General features: G+C 39.4%; 1 protein-coding gene across 4 annotated transcripts in view; it reads right to left on the reverse strand.

Annotated features, from left to right (window-relative positions):
* The window catches only part of LOC124145834 (inactive phospholipase C-like protein 2), a 230,190-nt gene that overhangs the window by 89,976 nt on the left and 115,122 nt on the right, over positions 1-25,092 (reverse strand). For all 4 annotated transcript variants that reach the window (XM_048385568.1, XM_048385567.1, XM_048385570.1 and 1 more), the window contains exons 5-7: positions 21,188-21,317; positions 11,408-11,520; positions 4,984-5,050 (exon numbers count right to left, since the gene is read on the reverse strand). In XM_048385568.1, the coding sequence (XP_048241525.1) occupies positions 4,984-5,050; positions 11,408-11,520; positions 21,188-21,317 (310 nt within the window). The remainder of the gene's footprint in view (positions 1-4,983; positions 5,051-11,407; positions 11,521-21,187; positions 21,318-25,092) is intronic.

The raw sequence follows: 25,092 nt of genomic DNA on the forward strand, positions 1-25,092 counted from the left end.
CTGTTGCTTTTTGGGGGGTTTGGTTTGTTGTTTTACGCCGCACTCAGCAATACTCCAGCTATATGGCGGCGGTCTGTAAATAATCAAGTCTGGACCAGACAATCCAGTGAGAGATGTCATGAGCATCGTTCCACACAATTGGGATCGATGATATGCTTCAACCAAGTCAGCAAGTCTGACCACCCGATCCCGTTAGTCGCCTCTTACGACAAGCATAGTTGCCTCTTACGGCAAGCATGGGTTGCTGAAGACCTATTCTACCCAGGATCTTCACGGGTCAGGATGCTGTTGCTTGGCTCTTCTGGTCACACAGTGCCTGATGAGGTTTCTAATCATCTTAAAGTGCATGGAGATAGCAATGTGCTCATAAATTGTGACATACAATTATCTGCTAACAGCCAGCATATGCCTGTGATTCAGTCTGTCAGCTTATTACATTGTTTTATATTCAAAATCACCTGTACGCATTCAGACATTATGAATATTGAAAAATCGTAAGCAACAAATCGCGTCTTGATTCAGTTGAAATATTGCAAACAATTACTGGAGAATCTGTGAGGAGTTAAAATAAAACTGACTATGAAAGTAGTCTAAAAATTATCTGATAGACAGTCGGACAGGCTGAGGAATATTTCATGCATCCTGACAGAAAAGTTAACAGCCACGGGCAGGTAGGCAGGCAGTTATTTCAAACACTGGAGGTGAGGTGAAATGGGGTTTAACATCGCGTCCAAGTAAGTGAGTTGGGTTTAATGCTGCTTTTAACAGTATGGAGTTTTATCACGGTGTGTCAGGTTAATGTGGGAGGAAAGCCCAAAGTGATGCAGGTCTCAGACATTTACCACTTCGGTGAAACCCCTCAAGCATGGTGCTGACAAATCTAGAAACATAATCTGGGCGAACCAGGATTAGAACCCACAATCATAGGTTTCTGGCATGCCCAAGGGACGCAACTCTGCACAGTGAATCGCAGCGCTTTAGATGACTGGGCCGACCATGCCCCCTCAACATAAATACCCCACTCAGACAGAGTATACTGACTCCAAGCCCACCAGCCCTTGTTTTAGCACCTTAATGCTGTGTGCCAGGCAGGGTAACAACAAGTACCGGAGAGGCGGTCTGCAGAACCAAACCTTGCATGGCTTGCTTACATATGAGTAACGGTGCACACTCTTCATGATGCATGATAAAGTAGCTATACTACACACTGTTATGGACAGTCTTATATACTACTCAAAAGAAGTTAAAGAGCACCCCTTTCATTCATATAACTATAGTTAATCTGTTACAGCATGACTAACTATTGTGGTATCAAAGAATCTGTTGTTCCTTAACTTCTTTTGAGTAGTATGTGTAGGATTATGATAGACGTACAAAAAAAAATATGTTTGAGCTTGTCTAGGACCATACTTTGGGAGCAAGCCATATTCAACCTCTCCATCAATGAGAACAAACCACTCTAAACAATACACCAAACCCACGCCACTTCACTATCTTCACAAACACCAAACACTTCACATTTACTTTGACATGGTAGAATGGAGATAAACACACTGTGTTTTCTGTGAAGGGCTAGGATACCTGTAACCATGCTAAATTTAACATTTGAAACCTCACTCTGGGGGTTGGTTCCAAGTGTTAAATATAGTGCAGTAAGTCTACAGGTAACACAGCTCTGGATTGAAAACACAGCATGTCTATAGTCTTTAATTCTTCTGAAAAAATGGTAAAAAAAGCTAGCTTCAATACATTCATGACATTGTTGGTGAGTCATCTGGCAAAATCAAAACAGTGCATAATAGCCATGTGTAGACAATATTATACGGTGACATTAACAGTAGGACCAGTATTTTTGCCTTAATCATATTCTATAAGCATCCGTGATTCCTGAATCTATTTTCAGTCCTGCCATCTCAACAACTTTCCGTCATACCAGATTCACAGTGCTAGTGCACTCACAACATAACTGTGGACAGAAAAAATAAAATAATGACAACCCCAAAACAACTCCAAATAATTATTCAGAAGATTGACATGTGACAAATTATCACATATTCTAAGTATTTCTTCTTCATTTCCAAAGGTCAACAATTCTTGACATATTTAAGAACTTGAATTTCAAGATTCCACCCTTGAAAGAAGTATTCACTATGACGAGATGCGTGATGATGAAAGCCCACAGTACAACTGACATGCCCTCAAGACCAGCAGATTGTCACCAATTTGATGGGAGTTATTCTTCCCAACCTGGCAATGCCCGTCTTTGATTAAAATATTTCCTAAAGCTATCCAGCTCAAGTGTGTTACAGGAGGCTGCAGGACATGCCAGACTTTGATCTGAAGAACCAATACAGCTCCAGTCAGAAAGTCTGGCTTGCACAACAGGATGAATTATAGGCTCCGCCTGACAACAGTTCTGATACACTAGGTCCCACTGATCTGACAGGAGAGGATATTAAGCAAATGCAGGAAGTCAAACTTGAGTTAATTTAAAAAAATATACCTGATATAATTACTTGTGGAGAAAAAACAGAAAAACTTTCATACCCATAGCTACATGGAATCATGTTTCATGACGAATTTGAAGTTATAGCTCTTGTTTCATTCCCTTTACATTCTTTAGTGTTGAAACACCATGCAGTTTCAGGAAGATGATCCTAGCACTAGAGGAAACCTTGAGCTGCATACTTCAACATCTGGATCTAAGGAAGAGCTATCTAGAGCCATGGTGGAAACATTGAGCTGTACACTTCAACATATGGGTCTAAGGAAGAACTATCTACAGGCATGGTGGAAACCTTGAGCTGCAAACTTCAACATCTGGATCTAAGAGCTATCTACAGGCATGGTGGAAATCTTGAGCTGCAAACTTCAACATATGGGTCTAAGGAAGAGGTATCTACAGGCATGGTGGAAATATTGAGCTGCATACTTCAACATATTGATCTAAGGAAGAGCTATCTACAGGACAGAATACTTTAGAATACAACACTGGGTGCTGAAGACCAGAACTCCAAATGATATCAAGTACCATATTTCCTCTATTAGATGCTACATTACACGACATTACCAACTGACAAATCCCATGGTCATACAAAGGGCACATTGCAGGAAGCAGTCATTATTAACCACCAACATATCACAGTATGACAGGTCCGGCTTCTGACCCGGCGTAAAATGGAGGCTGGCATGTATTGGTTGCCCAGCGTCTAACAGAGGAATTACGGTAATCATAAACTGCTCATTAAAACTGAACATTTAACTGACTTGTCAATGGGAAGCAATATACCTTGAAACAAAAATAAATGGCTGATTCTTATGAAAGAAAATATAAAAGTAGTAACTGAATACCTCCAAATAATTAAATCTGTACATCAAAGAGCTAACAACAAAACTCTGACGATAAACATGAACACTTTCTACGGCAAATCCATTTCCATAATGTCATATCAGCAACTGCTAACATCTCTAAAAAATGCTGAATGTTTCCCAAGCTTGCAACACTGCAGTTTTTCTCTCACCAACATAGAAAAAAGTAGCTTCTCATTTTTATAATCCAGTAACTGCTGCCCAACACATTTCCCAGTTTCCCGGTTTGCCCCTGAGCTCAGGGCAGCACTATATGACCAAATGGGGCCTTCTTTCTCACAAAAAGTAGCGTGTTGGACAGAAATGATGGCTAACTAGTGTCAGCTCTGCATGCCTACAGCAAGTTTGGGGTTAAATAGGAGGAAGTCTCAAGAAGTATTGATTGGCTATGGGTATTATCATCTTACAGCTCCCACATGTTTTACTACACCAGAGAAGAAATAAATGTCATAATATTAATGTACTTCCATTTTTCACTTCATCAAACTGTTTTTGTGTCCACAAACTGCTTGTTCAAAACCTGTATATACTCCTCAAAAAGACAAATGCATGTCCGATGTTTACACACAGCGATACAAGAATCATGAATGTAATCTAATTTGGAGGTCCAAACATATCACTATTAGCCAAAAAAACAACAACAGGCAAGCAGAGACTTCAGGCAAATGGAGCTGCCACCATCTCACAATTCAGCTGAGTTAACCATCACTAAACATCGCCAATACACAGTTAAGGCAACATGTAGATCACAAATGTGGGAATTCACCCAAACTGTATGCCTTCCACAACATCTGCCTCACAGAGGTTCACAAAGATGCCCATGCCATATATCACTTAGTCAGTGCATGAAACATTACTAGTCGGAATGAATGGAACTGTCCATGGGAACAACAGGCGACTATTTTGAACACTGCATGCTGCTATATAAATAGCATTTACATTTCAAAAAATGGTCACCCTGGAATAGCTCCAATGACCTTGTGATAAAACACGCCTCCGTGGGCGTGGGCTTTTTCCTGAGCCCAAGGTTTTACATTTTCAATCAAACTTAGGGAGGCGTGTTTTATCCAATTTATGAACTGTCTAAATCCATGAAATACAAGAAAAAATATGAAAACATCGACATACATTATAGTGAATCAATACAGTGTATCGGGGAATAAAAGGAATTCGCTCAAAGCGTGTGAGAGAAAAACAACGCGCAGCATGGACTAACTGGAGTCATGACATTATAAATTTAACAACTGCTCATCCCCTGTCTTGGTCATGGAATTTTCATTTAAAAGAAAATTTGTGACATTTAACCAATCATCAAACAGAATTATGTTCACACCTAGGTTTTACAATTTAAAAAAGATTAATTGTAAAACCTAGGTATTATAATTGAAATGTAAAACCTCTAAACAGGTATGGAGGTGATCAACTTCAAAACCCAGGTTTAGAAGGGAACCGCTTCAAAACCTGGGCTTGGAAGATGAGCTGGTTATTCGGCTGACTCAAGGTTGTCAGGAACCTAATGCAATATAGGGTAACATGGTGATAGGGTTATAAAAGGCAAACCTGACTCCCCACTTTACCACCGGGTCTTCATTACGATAACAAGACAACACTTACCCCTTGTTCGGCTTCTAAAAATAGCAACAGGTCATCCGTGGACATGTAGTCTGCATTGCTTGCATACCTGAAAACAAAGCAAACTTTCACTACCACAACATCAGGTGAAATTACACGAGCGAGTCTCACATCATAAATGTCTTGAGACATTTTCACAGTTGCTCTAATAACAGGATTATAAAACAACCAGTCCTCCAGTCAGACTGTGGTTGTTTTTTTGTTGTTTAACACCACAATATTCCAATTTGCATTCATAATTTATCATTTCTTCAGAATTTACGAAAATATATGAACATCTAAAATATTACATTTTGAACACTATCACAATATTTTCCTAATTTGTCTGACAAGGCACTTTGTATGAAATCCTTGATAAATTCCTGTAGAATGTCAATACTGCCCCAAAATGACACATCTTACTCATACCTTATAAACACCAACTCACCCATCCTTCCTACAACATGATGAGTATTTCAGTGATCGAAACGGATTATCAACTAATAATTCCCTATTATATTTCAAGTCTAAGTGGGGGAGGTTTTAAGCTGCCTTGGGCAATAAGTCAGCGATACACAAAGATACCAAATGTTTGTTGCACACATTGTACACCTCTAGGGAATTGAACCCAGGTCAATGGTCATGAGAATATGCTTGTACCACCAGGCCACCGAGTGCTGAATCGGACCTCCTTATGAACCGGAGCCATATTCCAAAATGATCGTTTATTAGGATATACTCTGTTAGAATAAACACACTATGTTTCTATTTCACCTTCCTTCGGAAATCTGGTTCAAGTAAGGGAGTATATATTTCTGTTGATTATTTCAAACAAATATGCCCATAGGTCCGATTTGTAAAAAGATTTGTCATACACTGATCCAAAGATCGCGATTAAAATAATGTAGCACCATGAGCATTCATTTGGTGAATGGAAACGGACACATGAGTGAACTTGTAATTATTGCACATGCAACCTGTTTAAGGTAAATCTATTCTTTAATTGAAAGCACATGCTGGCAACAGGAATAAGGTGGGAAGTCTGCATCATAATATTTTTCTTTGAGTAAGGTAAATCTTTTCATTGGTACTATGCCATTAAATCTTTTATCGTGAACACAGTGAAGACTTTTGGCATGCTCCCATCCCAATCACACACAGAAATAGGGGATCCAACACTGACAATATACTTCTACAACTACTTAAAGTTTCCTTTCTTCTCACATAATTATCAACAAGATAATTAGCAAACATACGTATCAGGTGACTAGTCTCCCACACTGTCCCCAGCAACTAATGCCTGGTTCTTCAGTGGCAAGATTACATGTGTGTTAGAGACGTGTGAGTTAGAGACGTATGAGAGACGTGTGTGTGAGAGACATGTGTGTTAGAGATGTGTGAGTTAGAGATGTGTGAGTTAGAGATGTGTGAGTTAGAGACGTGTGAGTTAGAGATGTGTGAGTTAGAGATGTAAGAGTTAAAGACGTGTGAGTTAGAGATGTGTGAGTTAGAGACGTGTGAGTTAGAGACGTGTGAGAGACGTGTGAGTTAAAGACGTGTGAGTTAGAGATGTGTGAGTTAGAGATGTGTGAGTTAGAGATGTGTGAGTTAGAGATGTAAGAGTTAAAGACGGGTGAGTTAGAGATGTGTGTTAGAGATGTGTGAGTTAGAGATGTGTGAGAGACGTGTGAGTTAGAGATGTGTGAGTTAGAGACGTGTGAGTTAGAGATGTGTGAGTTAGAGATGTAAGAGTTAAAGATGTGTGAGTTAGAGATGTGTGAGTTAGAGATGTGTGAGTTAGAGACGTGTGTTAGAGATGTGTGAGTTAGAGATGTGTGAGTTAGAGATGTGTGTGTTAGAGATGTGTGAGTTAGAGATGTGTGAGAGACATGTGAGATAGAGACGTGTGAGTTAGAGACGTGTGAGAGACGTGTGAGTTAAAGACGTGTGAGTTAGAGATGTGTGAGTTAGAGATGTGTGAGTTAGAGATGTGTGAGAGACGTGTGAGTTAGAGATATGTGAGAGACGTGTGTGTTAGAGATGTGTGAGTTAGAGACGTGTGAGTTAGAGATGTGTGTTAGAGATGTGTGAGTTAGAGATGTGTGAGAGACGTGTGTGTTAGAGATGTGTGAGTTAGAGACGTGTGAGTTAGAGACGTGTGAGTTAGAGACATGTGTGTTAGAGATGTGTGAGTTAGAGACGTGTGAGTTAGAGACGTGTGAGTTAGAGATGTGTGAGTTAGAGATGTGTGTTAGAGATGTGTGAGTTAGAGATGTGTGAGTTAAAAACGTGTGAGTTAGACACGTGTGAGAGACGTGTATGTCAGAGATGGGTGTGTTAGAGATGTGTGAGTTAGAGACGTGTGAGTTAGAGACGTGTGAGTTAGAGACATGTGAGTTAGAGATGTGTGAGTTAGAGACGTGTGAGTTAGAGGTGTGTGTGTTAGAGATGTAAGAGTTAGAGACATGTGAGTTAGAGACGTGTGAGTTAGAGATGTGTGAGTTAGAGACGTGTGAGTTAGAGACGTGTGAGTTAGAGACGTGTGTGTTAGAGACATGTGTGTGAGAGATGTGTGAGTTAGAGACGTGTGAGAGACGTGTGTTAGAGATGTGTGTGTTAGAGATGTGTGAGTTAGAGACGTGTGAGTTAGAGACGTGTGAGTTAGAGACATGTGAGTTAGAGACGTGTGAGTTAGAGACGTGTGAGTTAGAGATGTGTGAGTTAGAGATGTGAGTAAGAGACGTGTGAGAGACGTGTGTGTTAGAGATGTGTGAGTTAAAAACGTGTGAGTTAGACACGTGTGAGAGACGTGTATGTCAGAGATGGGTGTGTTAGAGATGTGTGAGTTAGAGATGTGTGAGTTAGAGACGTGTGAGTTAGAGACATGTGAGTTAGAGACATGTGAGTTAGAGATGTGTGAGTTAGAGACGTGTGAGTTAGAGACGTGTGAGTTAGAGACGTGTGAGTTAGAGACGTGTGAGTTAGAGACGTGTGAGTTAGAGACGTGTGTGTTAGAGACATGTGTGTGAGAGATGTGTGAGTTAGAGACGTGTGAGAGACGTGTGTTAGAGATGTGTGTGTTAGAGACGTATGAGAGACGTGTGTGTGAGAGACATGTGTGTTAGAGACATGTGAGTTAGAGACGTGTGAGTTAGAGACGTGTGAGTTAGAGATGTGTGAGTTAGAGATGTGAGTTAGAGACGTGTGAGTTAGAGACGTGTGAGTTAGAGATGTGTGAGTTAGAGATGTGAGTAAGAGATGTGTGAGAGACGTGTGTGTTAGAGATGTGTGAGTTAGAAACGTGTGAGTTAGACACGTGTGAGAGACGTGTATGTTAGAGATGGGTGTGTTAGAGATGTGTGAGTTAGAGACGTGTGAGTTAGAGACGTGTGAGTTAGAGACGTATTTGTTAGAGACATGTGTGTTAGAGATGTGTGAGTTAGAGATGTGTGAGTTAGAGACGTGTGAGAGACATGTGTGTTAGAGACGTGTGTGTTAGAGATGTGTGAGTTAGAGACGTGTGAGTTAGAGACATGTGAGTTAGAGACGTGTGAGTTAGAGACGTGTGTGTTAGAGATGTGTGAGTTAGACACGTGTGAGTTAGAGATGTGAGTTAGAGACGTGTGAGTTAGAGGCGTGTGAGTTAGAGACGTGTGAGTTAGAGATGTGTTAGTTAGAGGCGTGTGAGTTAGAGATGTGTGAGTTAGAGATGTGTTAGTTAGAGGCGTGTGAGTTAGAGATGTGTGAGTTAGAGACGTGTGAGTTAGAGATGTGTGAGTTAAAGATGTGTGAGTTAGAGATGTCTGAGTTAGAGACGTGTGAGTTAGAGACGACTCATTACCAGCAATCACAAGTTGCCAGAGGTTTGGAAATTCCATGTGCACTACGTTTTGGCAGATCCTTGGGACTGGGATTTTTCAAATTTGCCAGCAGGAGGCGCTTTTCAGTGGTGGGTTTCATAAGTCCAATACAATATTGAAAACATAGTGCCAATCTGTAGATTGCCTGGATATGTAGTCAACTGTTTAATATGTCAATCAAGACAGATACTTGAATGGAATGACATATTGGGATGTCATATTTGGTGGGAAGAAGCAATTATTCAGCTTCATTGGTCTGGTGACCTCTGAGATGAGGTTTACAGTGTGTGACAAACCAGTGATTGACATCATGAGCATTGATCTACATAATTGGGATACGATAACGTGCACCAAGCACAAGTCTGTGAACCCGATCACCTGATCCCGACAGTCGCCTCTATGACAAGCATTATGGGAGTTGAGGAAGACCTGTTCTAACCTGGCTCTCCACAAGGTATGACGGAGACTAGGGCAGAGGTAGAACCAGTCTGACTTAAACACTAATGAGAAGCCTGCCAGAAGCCCACCAGCACCTTACAGCAATCCCATGATCAGCAGCCTCACACAAATCACCTTCAATATCGGGGATCATAATTGCGGATATCCGCCAGGAAATAAGATCAAACTACCGAGGAAGTTATGAAATATCTTTCGTAATCAAAAGGATTCATTTGTGTTCACGCACAGGTTCAGTCCAAATGACTCTCTCCAACTAGCAACGTGCATCCGATCAAATTAAGTTCTTACGGTAATAGGTCCCACAGGAAATCTGACCACAAGGAGGGATTGGGATTCCACGACCCATGGCCTCAATCAACCAATTATTTGGGCAAATTGTTTCTGATTTGACTTCAATCAGTTGACTGATGTGGTTAGGAACAATTGCTTTCTTTGCCGATCATTACAAGGAGATATTTACAACTAGTCTGATCGAAAACACATAAACTCAACAGAGAATCCAAACAAAATGCAATAAGAATTTCTTGCAGTTCCTTCCAAACTTGGCAGATGCATATCGAAATAAGAGTGAGTGATGTTTAACACCCTGTCCCAGAAGCAATATTCCACCAGAAGCAATATTCCACCAGTGGAATGGCCGCTATATAAACTATAATTTTGATAGGGATATGTTTAGGATACATCATACACAAAAGTATTTTTCAAAATCTCTTATCAAATGTTGAGTAGTATATATTCCATTCTTAGCCAGGCAAACCAGTGGTTGATAGCATGAGCATCAATCCATGGCATCAGGTACACATGAGTAACCCAATCCTTAGTTTAGTCGGCTATTCTGACAAGCATCAGAGTACAATTTTCAGGATATGTCCTCCAAAATGTCCTCAAGATATTGCTCATATGTGGTAATGATATAGAGAAATGTTCAAATATATTTCAATACCAGCAAAATGTCCACAGTCAGCAACATTCCATGAATGTCATGACCTGTAAACATTTGAGTCTGGGCCAAACAAACTAGGGGTTGATGTCGTGAGCAACGTCCCAGGCCATCAGGTTACAATTCACATGCTATCAACCAAGCCACAGAGTCTGATCAACAGATACAATGTAGCTACAACAAGCACCAGAATGGTGAGACCCTATTGTACCTGGAGTCCCTTCATATGGTCAACAGCAAATTGACCCCACTATCAACAAGATACTGACCCAATATTATACAAATAATTACTCTGGACGAGGTCAAAACGTGAAATCAAGGACCCGAGGACCCAACCCCTGAGGTTGTCTGGCCAAACCACCACATGGGTCGGTCCGAGGGTCATTGTTTTCGCATATTTACCTTATGAAGAGTTAAATCATTCATTTGAAAATTCACTTTAAAGTTTATGAAGTCTTAAACCGTCTTCTGTTTCACTACAAATCACTTAGCTGCGAACTGTGATATGTTTGTAGCAGGCACCATCTTGTTTCCAATAGACAAGTCAATATTCATCACATGACAGGTCAATACTGATAATGATCATGACAGGTCAATATTTGAGGTCAGTGTCAGTCACATGATTTCGGGGTCAACATTGAAATGTATTTTTTCGTCATGAGGTACGGTTAAACCAAATGAATTGCAAGATTCTTAGTATAGGTATAACAACAACTACATATCGACCCCAATATTGTCTCTACACAATATTATCACCTTCTAACATCTGACTTACTATTGACATCACACTATGTTATGATCCAAGTCTAGTTTACTAAATCAATTCATTTCCCAGTAAAAAGACACCTTATTTCCCATATCTATCCCATAAAATCCATTCCTGATTAATCTGATTTTTGCGTCACCAGACAAATTGTTATAAGGTCAAAAACAGAAACCTGTCATCAAAACTGTTCAACTCGCTGAGCATTAGAAGAATTAATTTGTAAAGTGTATCATTCCTGGTGAAGGACGATAACATAAAACGCCTACGATTAGATTCGCCATACAACTATTATTAAATGTCATCAACATCTATTTTTGTAGATGTTTAGAATTCCTGTGTAGCTAAGGGAAAAATAAGTCAATACAGCAAGAATCTGACTGCTGAGATAAGAAACATGCTCACCGAACGAGGAGAAAATATATTTCTGGGCGTGTTGAGATTTCTTTAAAGAGGGAGATAAACTCATCACTGTTTAACCGTCCTCTTTTCCCTTCTTGTCTTTTCATCTCAAGTTCCTGAAAAATAAAAATGATAAGCTGTCAAATAAACCAATTAGTATTAGGGACAACAATTACATTACATCTAATACACATCTTGGGAAATGAACTTCACTTGTGTGTAAAGTTCATCACAACAGGTGCACAGAATGATTCAAATACCCAAATGATGACAGGAAGGACAAACCAGAGTGAGTGAGTGAGTGAGTGAGTGAGTGAGTGAGTGAGTGAGTGAGTGAGTGAGTGAGTTGCTTTTAACATCAATTTGAACAGTACAGGCATGGTGCTGACATACCTAGAAATAGGGATGTCATCATATATATATCGCAACATGGACGTATTGATTAAAAATTCCTTATGTCGATACTGTATTGGTACAAATGAATGAATATGGATACTAAATTAATAATTCACTGCCAGATCACTGCCTACATTTGTAAATATTACCACGGTTAAGATTGACGATCAGAAGGCAGAATAAACAAATTTTAACATTTAATGGATCTGTCTAGTTGATGCCTAGCATAAACATCATCGTCATCATCATTAATGTTGGAGGAAAGACCCAAGTAACTACATTGGCAATACCCACAAGCAAGGATGTGGTGCTGAAAAACCAAGGATCATAATCAGCATAAATCTAAAATATGAACCCACAATCATTGGATCCTTCACAAGAAAGGGAGGCAAATCTGCGCAAAAATAATGTGGCTTTAGAGAGCTACCCATGACTCTTATGAAAAGAGGAGAAGGATTTATCAATGTTACACATACTTGAGTATTTGATCATACTTCACAAATAGGACACTGTCCATTTTAGCATTGTGATTGTTATATACAGTCAAACACTGTTGTGTCAAAGTTGAAAGGACCTGCATAAATACTTCGAGTTTTCCGAAGGGTTTGAAACAACCAAAAAATAACTTGGCATACATCTACCGATCGACACCAAGAATGAATAAATCGAAACATATGCAACAAACAATGAGAAAACAAAATAAATAACTTTTATTATTCATCACTATTTGTAATAATGGCGTAGTAATTGAATTAATTAACATACAAAATATGTATACATTTATGTAAGGTTAAAAGTATAAAATACATACATGTTTAAAAAACATAACAGGTCACATATTCTGCATCAAGATTACACGAAATAGGAATCATATATGAGCAAACTCTGACTATTATGTTTGACAAATAATAATAGTCTAAATTGATTTTACTGTTAATTTCCGTTTTTTTAGGTGTAGGAACATCTGATTGGGTTATCCTCCCGGTAAACCAGGCCCTTCACTTGATTGCTCAGTGATGTTGCTAGCTGTACTGATTCATTGCCCTCTCTTTCCGTCATTTTATAACACTAGTGAACAAAAAGACTCAACGCAAATCCTAATCTGTGACACATTCCACAATTTGTAATCAAAAGATAAACACGTGACAATCACATGACACCATTCACTTCTGCGTGTGGTGTTGATGAAATGGCCTGTTAATCCCTGATAGACACATGAATGAAATGTTTCTTTGCTGTTAGGTGTGACTGAGTAACTAACAAGCCAGTAAGACTTTGACACACTGAACTCAAAGCAGTGGAGATTTCCGGCTTGTTAATTATATTTGTTTGTCTGTTGTTTAACGCTGCACTCAGCAATATTCCAGCTATATGATGGCAAACCAAAATGACCGATGAGTCGTGGGGAGATCCTCTTATCAGAGTAAATTTGTGCTGGAGTACATGTTTCGACTGAAAAATAACTTTGAGTCAACTGTAACTTCAACACATCCAATTCGACACATCGGAGGTTAAATAATAATGAATAAAGAAGGAATACTCAGGGACCAAACTTTTACTTTGAGACACCCATCATATCAAGTTCATCATGTTAAAGTTGGAACATCGCTCTGTAGAACAGGGCCCTCATCAGGAATTTTACCATGTTTCTTTCAATATCCATTTAAGATCCTAAGTTTGAGTTATTGCCCTTGATTTACATTCATTCTAAACCAATAACTAACATTTTGTTTTTTAAAAAATGCTAATACATAAATATTCGTACAAACATTCACCAAATTTTACTTCATAATCTTCAAAAGAGCTGCCAAAATGAGTGAGTGAGTGAGTGAGTGAGTGTTGGGTTGGGTTGAAGGTTGGATGCCACTTTTAACATTATTCCACGGCGTGTCAGCTTAGGGTGGGAGGAAAGACCAAAGTGATGCAGGTCTCAGATTTTTACCACTTCAGTGAAACCCACGAGAACAGGTATAGTGCTGACAGACCTAGAAACATAATCAGGGCGAAACGGGATTTGAACCCACAATCATAGGTTTCTTGCATACCCAAGGGAAGCAACTCTGCACAGCAAATTGCAGCACTTGAGACGACTGGGGCACCCATGATACCCGAATGAGTGAGTGAGGATGATAATCAGGTTATTAGATTCCTCAGGCAATGCCAAAAACTACAGGGAAGACGCATGTGAAGTTTGACTTGGATCATTCCAACAGTTTGAGAAAAAAACTCATTTTACACATCATGCATAGCGACAGATGAAGGACAAAATGCAAAGAGAGAAAGATAAACAAGTTGAAACTCTTGCCATGGGGAATTACTCATTATAGCATACCATCAATATCTGAACCAAATTTGGTCAAATCAGCAACAGCCATGCTTATTAATAACCATATACGGACATTACTGACAGCTTGGCCCCATCACAAACACAATACTCTGTAATACGAGACTAGCCCTGCACTTGGGAATCCTTAATTAGCCCATGTTAATCTGAAGGAAGGCTCTGGATTAAACAAATATCGCTGTCATTAACTGAGCTGGCTCTCCAGAACATTCGACTACATCAGTCAAGTATGGATGTACATAATCTCCTGAGACAACCCACCAATATGGAGGGAGATGCCATAACCTAGACGTACCTTCCATTTAGCTTGTGTAAATCATACTGGCATACCATGACGCTATCTATAGCATTCATTAGGAGAAGAAATTAATGCCAAGTATTTTTGGGTGCTCAGAAGGACAGTGTTCAGATGAAGATGATGTGTATTGATGTGGCTATTCTACTGTCTGCCGTTCTGGTGATGGCAGTGAGGTAGTAGCAGTAGTAGTGGGTGGAATACAAGCCTAGTGTTCAATATTATTGTTATATCACCAGCAGTAGTAGTGGGTGGAATACAAGCCTAGTGTTCAGTATAATTGTTATATCACCAGCAGTAGTAGTGGGTTGAATACAAGCCTAGTGTTCAGTATAATTGTTATATCACCAGCAGTAGTAGTGGGTGGAATACAAGCCTAGTGTTCAATATTATTGTTATATCACCAGCAGTAGTAGTGGGTGGAATACAAGCCTAGTGTTCAGTATAATTGTTATATCACCAGCAGTAGTAGTGGGTTGAATACAAGCCTAGTGTTCAGTATAATTGTTATATCACCAGCAGTAGTAGTGGGTGGAATACAAGCCTAGTGTTCAGTATAATTGTTATATCACCAGCAGTAGTAGTGGGTGGAATACAAGCCTAGTGTTCAATATTATTGTTATATCACCAGCAGTAGTAGTGGGTGGAATACAAGCCTAGTGTTCAATATTATTGTTATATCACCAGCAGTAGTAGTGGGTGGAATACAAGCCTAGTGTTCAATATTATTGTTATATCACCAGCAGTAGTAGTGGGTGGAATAAAAGCCTAGTGTTCAATATTATTGTTATATCACCAGCAGTAGTAGTCGGAGTAATATCAGTGTTCACTCTTATAGAACTAACGTTTGCTCTTTCCCCATGTGTAATACATGTACAGTCAAATTTGCTCTGTTTTACAATTAGGTGAAGTTAAAAAAAGAAAGAAAAGATTTTATCACTGCTGTACATTAAAAATGGTGACTAATAACATGTATAAATATGTTTAGTCTAACCAAACATAACAATCAATTATCTTTCATTATTGTTTTGCAATCTTACTTCCAAGATGGCGTGACCTATGAGTTTTGTCATTCATTAGTTGCTGTACTAATCTGGAAGTTGCATTTTTGTATTCTTTCAGATGAACTTTTAAAAGTTTTAAAATTGTTACTTCAGCCATAAGGACCCACACCTCATCCTTTCTGGAAAGCATCCTGACAAGCAGAGAGAGCTGTCTGTAACCAACCCCATTCAAGCTGACCCCATCCACATATTCCAGGCATGACCTACCAACCCTTCCACACATACAACCTGTGAACCATCAAAGCATCAGACTCTTCTGAACTTTTTTGTTTTAATTAGAAACAACATCTAAGGTCTTTCCCAAACAATCTGTTTACTTCTGGCGGTGTGTTGTGATTGTGTAGCTCCACCTACTGGTACATGCTGTAAGGTGTGTCCTACAGGGCCTTGTATCCAGCTCAGACTGGACCACCGTAAGTGAATTAACTCCACGTGAATGTAGGAATCATCAAGGGACTTAATGAGAGCTGCTTGCTGAGACTTATTATGTGAAGACCCTCACAAACTATGCTTGTGATTGAATACCACCTTGAAGTTAAAACATCACCGGAACATTACGTGTGTACCACTCATGGTTTTTAATAGATTTTACAAAGTGATCTTGGAAATGGAGATGTATTTGGTTCAAGTATACTCAAAGTAAATTGCAGGTAGGTATTGCAGACATAGTTTTTTCATTAAAATGTCATAAAGCAGAGAGGGCCTTTAGCTGCTTGAAATGAGGAAAATGTAATGAAACTCCCACACTTGGCATCCATTGACAAGCCTCTGGGGGAAGAACGTCACTTGATCAAATACTGACCATTCCCTTTTGTGTCATTCAATTTCCTTTGTTTAAATTGGTTCAGAAATAAGGTGATTTAATGTTAATTTTCATCAACTAAAATATGAGTGTTCGTTGATAGTTTATCTCATAAATATGCTAAATAATTTGTGTTTTAGTTAACTCTTACAGAATAAAATAGGTTAATATTGCACTCCTAATACCAACATGGTAACGTGAGTGAGTTGGGTTTTACAACACTTTAAGGAATATTGCAGCTATATCATGACACGAAAATGGCCTTCATACATCCCCTGCCAACAGAGTGATATACTGAGTGTAAGATACAAAAGCTGGCTAGGACTTGTCTCAAAGAGTCAATGGCACTAAATCAAACATAAAACATAAAAAAAAATCCAAATACATAGAAGTAAGTAGTTGATCATTTAAATGGTTCATCAATGATTCACTGACAGGAATTTGTTGTCAGGAAAACTGGACAATTTAACATCTCCAAACTTCCTAAATATCAAGACACATAAGTACTTGGTTAGACTGATATCTGTGCAAAATGTGATCAGGAAATATTGAATGGTGTTTGGGTTATGCTCTGAAAAACAAATCGTGAAGGACGGACAGCACCCCTTCCTATATCCTCCCACTTTGTGGCAAGGGATAATAAGAGTAAGGCCATTTGGGCACTTTCAGATATGATAGTCCAACATCTGTTTCAGGACAAGGACCAATAGCAAGGTCCATAACATTGCATGCATGACTGCAGCTCCGCGGATATAAAACACCATGAGCTGCGTGCATCAACTTGTCCACAGCTCATTACTCGATATATAGCAAACAGATATATTTGGCGAAAATAAATCGTCAAAATTAATGGTAGGAGGAAAACTGGATATCAATTGTAGTTATATTACCATAAGGGCACAGATAGAGATGAAATTATTTCAAGTAATTCTCACAGAGCATTAAATGTTCGCATCATTCCGATCACATAGTTCGTTTAGATTGTTCTGTTGTTTTCATTTCTGTCAGACAATCAAAGCAATGTGACGTCACATGAATGCATTGTCATAAATAACTGACAACAACATCATCCATTGTTCATGACATCACAAAAGACGTCATTCAGACAATGACTATCTGACCTGCTATCTCTACTTGAGATCAGGAAGTTCTCTCAGAAAGAAAGACTATGGGTAATATGAAGAACAACCTACTCGCAGCTTTGAATTGCAGATTATCTGTCCTTCTTGAATTAATGTCATAAGTCCATCACAAGCTGCCTGAACCCGATTTGTTGCTGATTCAACACTTTTCATTCTTTATCTCGGCTGAGAGGATTTAGAGACAAAAGAATAATCCTTATTACTGGGATAATTGGAACCTGTGTAAAGATCATCTTTACCATTTAGTTCCAACTTGTACACATTTCATCGCCAAGGCTCGGAACAAACTTAATTCACTCGAGACATATAATCTGTAAATCCGTGTTCTTCAAAGAGGATTCTTTAGATATGCAGCGCATGGCAGATCTGATTTACTGTTTCAATGTAATTTCATTAATTTCTTTGTTTTTAGTTCTCATGGTCAATCCATCAAATGTACTTAATCAGTGTTCTAGTCTGGGTCCTGATACTGCAATATCACATTGTCAAGCTCAGTCCTAGGCAGCTGATTTGTTTGTTTCTTGTTTAACACCGCACTCAACAATATTCCAGCAGTATGACCACAGCCTGTAAACAATTGAGTCTGCACCAGACAATCCAATGATTTACATTGTGAGCAACAATCCGCATCGTTGGGTACAGTGGCATGCAATTAACCAAGTCACTGATCCCGACTACCCGATCCATTTGGCCGTCTCATACGACCAGCACAGGTTGCTAGGAACCTATTATAACCAGGAACCCCCCATGGGGTTCATCTAAGACAATCTCTCGCAATGAACTCAGGAGGTCCACAGCATATCAAAAACCAATTCACTTGTCTAGCAGTTGGGAAGAAGTGAGCTTTGAATTATGACATTACAATATGGCTGAAAGTAGCATGGCTAAAAATTCCTCATAACATTTTTTTTATCATGAAAAAACATGTTCCAAATACAAACCAGATAAATCGTCCTTTCACTATATGGGAACATTTATTACATCAACAGGGAGCAGAACACCTCCAAGACTAACAATGATGGATTTTAAATGCCATAAACCTTCCCTTCCATTTCATTCCCTCATACAAATCCATACATATCAGACCCGAGAAGTTGGTGATATTGATCCTCTGGAAATTCTCAGAACAAAATTGACCATTTCCTTTGACAGAGAGGCAGGTTATTGTAGGATTTGCTATCATGATCAACCAAATGGCATCCCACTAGCTGGGCAAACCTTCGGCCCCAAGAACCTTGCCATAGGGAGGCTAGGCTTAGACCTTTTATAATCCCAGAAGCCTCCACTGCCATATAACCTGCTGCAGACCCAAAAAAGATCTTTTCCCGACTTGGAGTGTCTTGTAAATTACCTACTGATCACTGTTATCCATGCAAGATGATTTCATTACCACTTTCAGCTTCTGCGTCATCTGATGTCCTTTTTTGTTTTTTTTAAACAACATTTTCTGCACTTTCAGTGGGTTTGACTTATGTGTAGTCAAGGTCATTTGTGATAAAGGGCAAATAGGCCACATGGAAAAGTATTAAGTAAAGAGGGTTAGAGGAATCTCTTGGAAAGTAATTTTGTACATTGTCTGCCAGAAAAGGTTTTAATATGGAAGGGTTTGTCAGACTGTGCTGCCGTAAAAGCATATATTTTGGAAAAGGTCAGGGCTATTTGGGATTGTGGGTTGTGTGAAGACATTTTGGGGTTTGAGTTTCAAGGAGGAATGTTGCGCTGTTTAAAGGGTAATAAATGTGCTCTTATCACACAAAACACATGTCTAGTTGCAGACAGCTTATATCAATGTTCATCAAAATCTGCCAGAAACCGATCTGTTGCTGATCCAACACTTTTCATTCTTTAACCCGGCTGAGAAGATTTTGAGGCAAAAGAATAATCCTTATTACTGGGATAACTAGAACCTGTAAAAGATCATCTTTACCATTTAGTTCCAATTACCAATCCGAGTTCGTGCAAAAAAACCAACATTTGTGTCTACTTGACTGAACTCAGCATCATTTTCAGAAGCTTTTAGTGCTCTTGGCTGAGCTGAGCTGAGCTACGAAGACAATTTAACTAGACTCAGACTTTGGACTCATGGCTCATGCTAAGGTACACTTCTTCAACACTTCAACAAGTAAAAGAGTGAATTTTGCAGTGTTACACTAATATTCAGTGACCCTGTAAACAACAGAATCTGAGCTTATCAAACCAATGGTTGATAACATGAGCTTCAGTTCTTGCTGCCAGGGTAAGACACGATATGATGAGACAGGTCCTATATTGTAAGCCCTTGTTAGTCATCAGTCAGCTCTTACAATACGCATGATTTTGTTTGTGTGTTTGTTGTTTAACGCCGCACTCAGCAATATTCCACCTATATGACGGTGGTCTGCAAATAATCAAGTCTGGACCAGACAATCCAGTGATTGACATCATGAGCATCAATCCACGCAACGATCCTGTCAGTTGCCTCTTACAACAATTCTGGTCGACTTTTACATCAAGAATGGGTTGCTGAAGACCTATTCTACCCCAGATCTTCACGGCTCACAATAAGTATGAGATGCTGAGCACTAAACTGCACACAGGATAAGAGAATTTAAGATTGGGCTCACCAACAAAACACTGGGATGGGAGATCGATGGTCCACTAGATCTATCACAGAATGGTTTATCTGTTGGGCTCCAAATGAGATACTTTTTGTAAATAGTTTGATTGTTCAGCATTAGAAATTGACACTAGTCCTGTAGCCCATGCCAAACTGCCCAATTGTTAAGGTATCATAAGGACTAGTAGGAATTTGCCTTTGTTAAGTGTTTTTGCTTTATGTTATCATTATAAGGACTATATAGACTAAAAATGTTAGTTTCTCCTGCTGATGTTGTTTACTACCACACTCAGCAATATTCCAGCTGGAAGAAGGCTGTATGTCATCGTGTCTGGACCAGTCAATCCAGTGATTGACATCATGAGCATTGATCTACTCAAGTGGGACATGATGACTTCCACCAAGTCAGCAAGTCTGACCACTGATAGTCGATAAGTCGTATCTTAGTGCAAGCAAGTGTTCCTGAAGACAAATTCTAACCTGGTCATCTAAGTGAGTTTGACAGATAGAAGCATACTTTATCTTGGCAGCTCAGTAATCTCTAACACTCAAGTAATCAACCGCCTCTGTGGTCTAGTGGCAGAGTGTCCACCTGGAAAGCGTAAGGTCTGGGGTTTGATCCCCGGCTGCGCCTAACCAGAAGACGTTAAAAGATGGTATTTGTTGTTAACCTGCCAGGCGCTCCAGTGAGGTAGTCATGTTAAACTGTGGCATAGTATCTCAGTGGGCTAGCACTATAAATCGGCATCAGTCCGGACTAGTACAAGCAGCCCCAAATACATACATGTGCATGCATGTCACTGTATAAGTGCAATAATCTTAGACGTGACATTGGACGTGACATTAAACCAGCATTAGGAATTGGCACTGGTCCTGTAGTCCTTGCCAAACTGCCCAATTGTTAAGGTATCATAAGGACTAGTAGAAATTTGCCATTTTTAAGGGCTTTGCTATATGTTATCATTATAAGGACTATTGGACAAAAACTGTTAGTTTTCTAGTTTGATTAAACCCCATTTCGCCTCACCTCACCTCACCTCAAGTAGTCCAGTACACTGACCTACAATGACACTGTCCACCATATGATGTCATCAGCCCCGTGCAGAACATGGTATTTAGCATTATAAATGGAGAGTTGTCTCACCTTTAGTTTCTGATAGATGACAGATGTAGTGATGGTAGAGTTGATCCTCCTCATCAGCTTCACCACCTCCGTCTCCTCCAGCACCCCTGACTGACCCGAGTCCGCTGTCTCAAACAGCTCCAGCAACCATGTACACATGTTAAGGAAATGTACACACTTTCAAAACAACAACTTTACAGGCATCATGGCTGCTGTGACATCAGAACAGCAAAAGGCACCACTTCAACACACGCATGAGTATACACATGTGCTGTGACATCTAAACAGCAAAAGGCACCACTTCAACACCTGCATGAGTATACACAAGTGCTGTGACATCTAAACAGCAAAAGGCACCACTTCAACACCTGCATGAGTATACACATGTGCTGTGACATCTAAACAGCAAAAGGCACCACTTCAACACCTGCATGAGTATACACATGTGCTGTGACATCTAAACAGCAAAAGGCACCACTTCATCATCTGCATGAGTATACACATGTGCTGTGACATCTAAACAGCAAAAGGCACCACTTCAACACCTGCATGAGTATACACAAGTGCTGTGACATCTAAACAGCAAAAGGCACCACTTCAACACCTGCATGAGTATACACAAGTGCTGTGACATCAGAACAGCAAAAGGCACCACTTCATCATCTGCATGAGTATACACAAGTGCTGCTGTGACACGTAAACAGCAAAAGGCACCACTTCAACACCTGCATAAGTATACACATGTGCTGTGACATCCAAACAGCAAAAGGCACCACTTCATCATCTGCATGAGTATACACATGTGCTGTGACATCTAAACAGCAGAAGGCACCACTTCAACACCTGCATGAGTATACACAAGTGCTGTGACATCTCACCATCTAAACTCATTGCCCTGTAAACTTAAAAAAAAGAAAAACAATCCTGAATAGCAGGAGGCACTAGTTCAGTGCATGCTGATATGTGTACAAAGTTTCATGAAGAAATATTGATGGACCAACGGACGATAATTCAGAAAGAGGCTTGCACAACTACTTCAATCCAACTTAACTCTTTCAACACCAGTCAACCAGAAGTGTTTACTGCTGGGACACCGAGTTCCCAGAGACTCTTGTGTAATAGATGAAGCCAACATTTATCAAAGAAAATACCTGCTTGTAAAATATATTTGCTACTACATGTTATACACCATTTGAAAGGTCTGATCCTATGGTTTATAAATATGAAAGTTATATTTTTCAAATTATTTAAAATAATGCATTTACAACTTAATTAAATTTGTTGTAAATAAAAAATGTACGCTAACACGTTGTTAACATCCAGATTAAGGACCAAGGAAGCGAAAACTTGATGATTTTCGGCAAATATATGATTTCATAATATCCAAGTACCTATTTCTGTTTTATTTTCATTGTTTACGTAATTGGAAAATCATTTTAAAAAGAATTATAAATAGTTTCTGTCATCACCCATTTCCCGATAACAGCGACTGTCCGCCCAGTAAAATGAAGAAATACCCCCGTTTTCGAGGTTTCGCATGAATAACACGTTCGTCGAAGAATGGCATATGACACATCGCTGGAAAGCTTATTCCTTCATCTACACGCTCGTAACATCGACTGTTTTTTTTCCGTAGTTATAACAAGCGATTTCATTGGATTAAAATTGGTTTCTAATGACGCTTTCTTGCTGAAATCTGCTACAAGTTTCGTGATTGGTCAATTTTGAGCACGTGACCTAAGGCAGCCAATCAAATTACAGCTGTGATACCAAGCTCGTGTTCGATAAATTACAGAAGTTTGCGAAAGAATTTTGTTAAATCGTGTTATTCTGAACGTTTTGAGCAGGAAATCACGATATATATTAAAAATATGGAACTTCGTGAATGTATCCTGCTAGGTTACGAGCTGTGACAAAGATTTTTCATGCATATATTTTTGCATTAAACATCGTGTCCGAGCCGAGAATTCAAGGCGACGAAAGCCGAGATGTCATTTGACTTACATTACACGCGATCGCACGAAAAGGTGGAAATAATAACTTAGATGTAAGTTTGATTACTTTTAGATATATTTTTGTTGATTTTATTTATTACTTTGTATAATATATTTAAAGATTTGTTTAAAACGTCTTTATTTTCCTCTTTGACGTGTTCGATGTGGACCCGTTGTCGAAATGTGTGTCGAAATCGCGAGAAATAGTGAATAATTTTTTAATTTAACGATAAAACATGTTAAATTGAAATGGAATATGTATTTCAGACATTGTGAAATGTGATAGATTTAATAAATGAATGACATTACAGGTAGGTCCATAAAAATATATACTATTTTGACGTGACTACGGCTTGGCCGGATAACTGGCCTGTGGTGTCTGGGGACTCGATGCTTCTTGGGCGGATAACCGGCCTACGGTGTTGAAAGAGTTAAGGACCGGACATAGAACTATAGTTGAAAGTGTGACAATACGCATACATCAGTGAGTAAGTTCTGTTTAATGCCACTTTGAACAATAGGTCAGCTGAATGTGGGAGAAAAACCTGAAGGGAGCAGGTCTTAGAATTTTCCCACTTGATGAAACCCATGAGCAAACCCAGAACCATAATCAGGGTGAACAGGGATCCGGGCACATGATGACTGGCCTAGGTTTCTGGCAAGCATAAGGGATGCAACTCATGTGTCATCTTAGACAACTGGCCAAATCAACTCATACATTGTAATGGCAATTAATGGTCCTATTAAATTTCCAAAATTGCTTCTACAATCAGTAGGGCTAAATCAAAATCTGAATTTGAGCTTATTTAGCAGACGAAAAAGTCATATTACTCAATACCTGTTTCTCAGCTTTTTTTCATTTGGACATGGATTTCTCAGATTGTAATTTATTACCTAACTGCTTTTTTGAAACATGGCTTCATTTGAAAGAAAATCCTACAGCTGTGACCTGTCTGCAGATTCATTCTCTTTTAATCATTTTTGTCCCTTCCACATCGCCCTTCTGATCACGAAGTGCTATTTCCAGTCCTTGAAGTATATGCTCAGATGTATCTTGTTTGTTCAGCGCCACCTGAAACTAACCGATATGTACAAATATCTTTCCAGTGATTCTGCCCGAGACCAGGACTGAATTATCTTGGTGATAGGCGTATTTTGGTAGCCCTTCTATTCTACACTGATGGAGTATAGATTACGTCTCAAAACATCAAGCCTGCCATATCAAAATAACATCACATTCTTCAATGGAAATCTTTTTGTCATCTTGAGGCCTTGATCATGACCCAGGATCAAACAATAAAGAAGTATTGTTAATATACTCGCATTACATCCTCAAGCTAACAATGGTGTCCCTCACGGAATCCTGGCAGACGTAAATATACCTTTGTTCATGATAATACTAACAGCTTGTCAAATCTAATCAAGAATTTAAAGTCCAAACCGTTCTGGCTATTTTGACATGGCATCAATGCCTGTTTTCTTTGGATACTTAAGACCTGGCGCTCAATAAGCGCAGCTTCGTCTTTGCCCAATGTTATCAAGCCATGATGAAATATATTGTGACTGCAAAATCTATTTTTCCTTCACTTCAGCGGGTAGAGGCCCTAATCTAAGGGAGTCAATACTGCAATAACAGCTGTGATGAAGTAGGGCAAATCTCTCCTGTATAGAATAAGGATGGAAGTCACTAGGGGCCGGTGGAATGATGCTGCCCTCAACAGGAAGTGACTAACAGAGTTGTGCCCCTTGTTTGATTGCCAACTGCACTACCAGTGCATATCTGCATATAATCGGGGTCATGTCCCATTAGCAACTTAATGATGCCAAGAGGCTATAATCAAAAAGACATAACTTGTCTGGACATACTGTGGGTTGTGTTGCTGATAGGTTGCAGGGTGAAGTGGTCAGAGATTCTCACAAATGGGGGGAAGG

This window comes from Haliotis rufescens, unplaced genomic scaffold (assembly GCF_023055435.1).
Source record: "Haliotis rufescens isolate VD_foot unplaced genomic scaffold, xgHalRufe1.0.p SCAF_6, whole genome shotgun sequence".
In the NCBI taxonomy this organism is placed as follows: Eukaryota; Metazoa; Mollusca; class Gastropoda; order Lepetellida; family Haliotidae; genus Haliotis; species Haliotis rufescens.